Here is a 4,270-nt window from a genome sequence, read left to right on the forward strand (position 1 = left end):
TCTTAAATATTGTCAAAGGTAAAACAGAGTGGGTTTTTTTTGTCCATTGCATGATAGTTGACAGCCTTGATACAAGAAGTTATTTAGACACGTCAAACTTCTGTCCCATGATGCTTCCCTGCAATTGCAAAGAGCTTCTGTTGCTTCCAGTGGGAGAGTTCACACCACTGAGTTAGGCACTGACATGCAGGCCATGATCAGGCAGATCCAAATAGTTTCTGCCATTCCCTGGCTATTTGATCCACTGCAGGCCAGCAGGAACTACTGCTAGCTCCTGTGAATTGCTACCACTTCTTATACGTGAGGCAAGCCACAGAACAAAGTACAGGATGCCATGGGATCAGGCCTGGACCAGTTCCTCTCCTGAATAAAAACTGAAGCACATCATACTGACAAAAATCTAAATACATTACACATTTAATTTCAGTCTTTCCTCATTTAACAAGGTCTGTACAACCCACTGTGGTCAAGAAAGTTTTTTCATTTCTAACAGTCTGGCTGCAGCTTCATCTTTGGGATGAGAGAGTGATTTTTGAAGGATCATAAAATAATCACCTTGTTAGAGAACATTCTTATATGAATTTACGACAAAAGTTAAATTTGCTGTGCTGCACACGTAATTTATTACTCCTGCAAGAGCTAATGTAATGGATCTGTCTTAGATGGTGTTGATTCTTCTTATTTTTCTTTACCTTTTTAACTTGGAGAAATAAATGCAAAAGTTCACTGAAGATGTTCACCTTAATATCATTCCTTTCCAGGCTCTATCGAACCTGAGGATATGCCTTTGGAAAGCACTGAAATGACACAGGATCAGCTGCTGAACTATCAGTTGATGTTTCCCATAGGCCAGGACAAATCCATTCCCTGGAATGCCATCACTGCTTATGAAAACATGAAAGCAAAGAGAATATCTGAACTCAAGAAATTGAGAGAGCAGGTGAGTTTTCTTTGCTAACCTTTCAGAGACCATTTCAGTAGCTGCTATTGATTCAGAATACAGAATGAAAATGTGCATGAAATTCTAGCAGCAACACTGAGGTGTCAGTATTTCAGGCAGGCAGCAGACTTTTGTAATGTCTTCATCAGATGCTTGAGGAACAGGCAAAATGGTAGGAACAGCAAAAACAGGTGTGCGTTAGATATGTTCTATACAGCTCCATGCAGAGGCTGAATCTTTTCCTGCATTTACTATCATATTATAAGACGGGCCCTTAATTTCCAGGAGCCCATATTAAAATCTTGGACTCCTTATGTGTTTTAGTTAAAAAATAAAAGGCATTTGTCACTGGTCCAATGTTCAGTGAAATAAAAGGGAGTCCTTACATACAGGAATAGATGAAACACTAATGCCAACCAAAACGTGGTTTGTTTGTTTATTTATTTGTTTTTCTGATCACAAGGAAATGCTGTTAAGTAGATGCATGTAAAAAGCCAGAAAGCTCGGCAATTCAAGTAAGTTTTTACCTTTGACACTACAAAATCGCAGTGGGTAGTGGGGCCGTGGGGCTTTTGCAGGCAGGTCTATGTTCCACTTGAGGGCACCAGAGACCCACAGTCAGACCCGTCCCAGACAGCAGCCAGCACGCCCGCAGCACGGAGCTGGAGTAAAATTGGACACTACAGAAGCCCAGTTTCGTAATGGTCACAGACAAAATTAAAAATTTCAAAAAAAAAATTTTTTTTTTTTTAAAGAGCAAGAAAGCTAGGAAGCTTCATTCCACATCCAGAATGAGACTTAATTACTGATTTAGCTTGAACTATTCTTCATAAGTGCTTTTAGATCCAGTTTGATTTTTCGGCTTCTGCTTTTCTCCCTGAGAGCCACAGATAAGCCCACTGACTTGAATAGGACCACTTATGTGAGGGGCTGACACAGGGAGGTCTTGCAAAAGCAAAGGGTATGATTATTTATACTCTAGAGTAAAAATAATTGCTCCGTCACTTCTCCCCTTTCACTCATTTAAACATGTTAGGTACACAGCAATTGTGACTTTGAAAAAGGGAGTGAGCAAATTGTGAACATAGTGAATATTGAAAGCAGTTCTTCATCCTCTGTTCCAGGCACTTTGGCTTTGAGTCTCAGAGCCACAGGAGTGCCCTCTATTCTGCCTTGGCGACAGCCCTGTCCTGTACAAAAGATAACAAACATTCAGATGTTTGTTCTTGCACCGTCTATATATGTCTTGCACCTATTCTCTATACATCAACAGAGCACAGGGCCATGGCAACCCAGAAAACGTGGCTAGTCTCACGTACACCAGCCTTCTAACGTGCACCTCCCCATAATAGGAGAGATTGTACCCTCTGAGCAGTAATGTGTTTACTTAGTACAGGTTAAATTTCCTTGTGTGGCAATTTAAGGACTTAAATCCTCATGTTTCTGAGGACAGAAAATACCTCAAAGAATAAAAACAAAGGCCTAAATGCAACATCAGAGTTTTCTGGCTGTACTCCTACTGAAACAAGTAAACACTACATGCAGAGCAGTCTGGTGCAGATTTTATGACTAAGTATTTTCAGCTTTTTTGCTAGCTTTATACTGATCACTTCTTGTTTAGCTGGTTTTTTTGTGATTTTGGTATTGACAACCTTTGCACGGTATTCCTGCAGGGACCTTGTCAGAAGGAGCTCTACAGAGCTCTGTATAAATTGGCAAAGGCACAGCAGAGAAGTGGAGGGGAGATTTACAAATTCTACTTGCCCAACTGCAACAAGAATGGATTTTACCACAGCAAACAGGTACGTGCCTTTTCCCCTGTCAGCGCTGTGACTAGCCTGACACAGCCAGCCCTTTCACAGCCCTCTGCTCCCAACCTCATGAGTTTGCAGCTGCTGGAAAAGCAAGTTGTGAAAACAGGGATACTTAGCAGTGGGAGCAGATGGTTTGTCCTTCTTCTCTTAAAAGTGAGCTGCGTGCTGTGGGTTGACAGCAACGGATGCAGGAGTCTTTTCCATTCACAGAACAGGTGCACGCAAGGCCTTCTCCAAAATCTCTTAACCCTGTCTGCTCCCAGACCAAATCAAACTCCATATACCTGACTTCAGCATATTCCCAGTTGACACTAATTCATAATATCTGCCATACTGCTCGGAAAGCCCATTGAATGTATAATAAATGCTATGGAAGAAGGAGGGTCTCAGCTCCCAGGCAGTGAAAAACTCACACAAGCAGTGAAAAAACTCTCTGGAGCAAAATTAGCCTTCTGAAAGTAGAAGAAAAATACCGGTTTGTGTTGCCTATGGATTATGTTATATGCTCATTTCCATTATTGCCTCAGAAAAAGCCATTGCAAGTTACTCTGAGAGTAATCTGCAAACCTAACTAAGACTCCAAACCTCAAGCCACACCCTTGAAACCACAGGTCGTGCACACAAATTTAGTAGGTCTGCATAAATCTGTGTCACCGAGACTTCTTGTTTTTGGGCATGGCACCACTGTGTGACTCACGAACATTGTGACCTGAGATCTAATCAGGCACAAACAGAAATGTTTAACTCCCTCCCCAAGAAAAAACCCACCCCATCTGCCTCCTTGCGTGAAGAGCTAGACCATCCAGTCATTGCCCTTGCCCTGCTAGCGTGTATATGTTGCCATCCTCCGGTTGCTCACTCTGGAAGATATTGCTGTTTACGAAGGAGTGGGCAAACTGTTTTAAATCCAAGGCTGCTGTTGTGGTAGCTGGGCTTAGGTCATGGCTCCCTAGGCAAGTATGTTACTCAGAGACTCTGTCAGAGCAGGGACCACTGCATTCAAAACAAATCTGTGCACGGCAGGTCCCTACCTCCTGATGCTAGTTCTGTCCAACACCTCTACTTGCAGTATCTCACAGGTAATTTTCTGCTTACAGTTACTTATTGAGGGCTTTGTTTTGTTAATAATATTCTAGTGTGAAACTTCACTGGATGGAGAATCTGCTGGATGCTGGTGTGTCTATCCAAAAAATGGAAGAAGAATTCCTGGATCTCCAGAAATGAAAGGAGACCCTGAATGTCAACAGTATCTCAACTCACAAGAATAACTGAACACATTAATTCACACCAAATTTTCTGTGGGGCCTGATCTAGTCAGGAGACATTTCAGTCAGGAGCCCTTTCAAGTAAGGTAGTTTTGTGCACCTGATATTCAGCATACGAGTAACCTCATTAAGTAGCTTTTTTACTGCAGTGGCATTACTTAGATGCTCGAGTGACAGATAGGAGCAACTTCAAGATCAAGTCCTACAATCTTGTATATTTTGTTTGTATAATACTATAGATAAGCTCCTAT

At 41.9% G+C, this 4,270-nt stretch overlaps 1 protein-coding gene across 1 annotated transcript; it reads left to right on the plus strand.

Annotated features, from left to right (window-relative positions):
• Positions 1–761: 761 nt before the first annotated feature.
• IGFBP1 (insulin-like growth factor binding protein 1) lies at positions 762–4,022 on the plus strand (the record flags this gene model as incomplete). Its single annotated transcript, XM_010190844.1, has 3 exons — positions 762–940; positions 2,614–2,742; positions 3,891–4,022. Coding segments are annotated over 3 exons (440 nt in total), but the record flags the coding sequence as incomplete, so codon positions are not given.
• Positions 4,023–4,270: the final 248 nt, after the last annotated feature.

Source organism: Mesitornis unicolor, unplaced genomic scaffold, assembly GCF_000695765.1.
Source record: "Mesitornis unicolor isolate BGI_N332 unplaced genomic scaffold, ASM69576v1 scaffold8128, whole genome shotgun sequence".
NCBI classification, from domain to species: domain Eukaryota; kingdom Metazoa; phylum Chordata; class Aves; order Mesitornithiformes; family Mesitornithidae; genus Mesitornis; species Mesitornis unicolor.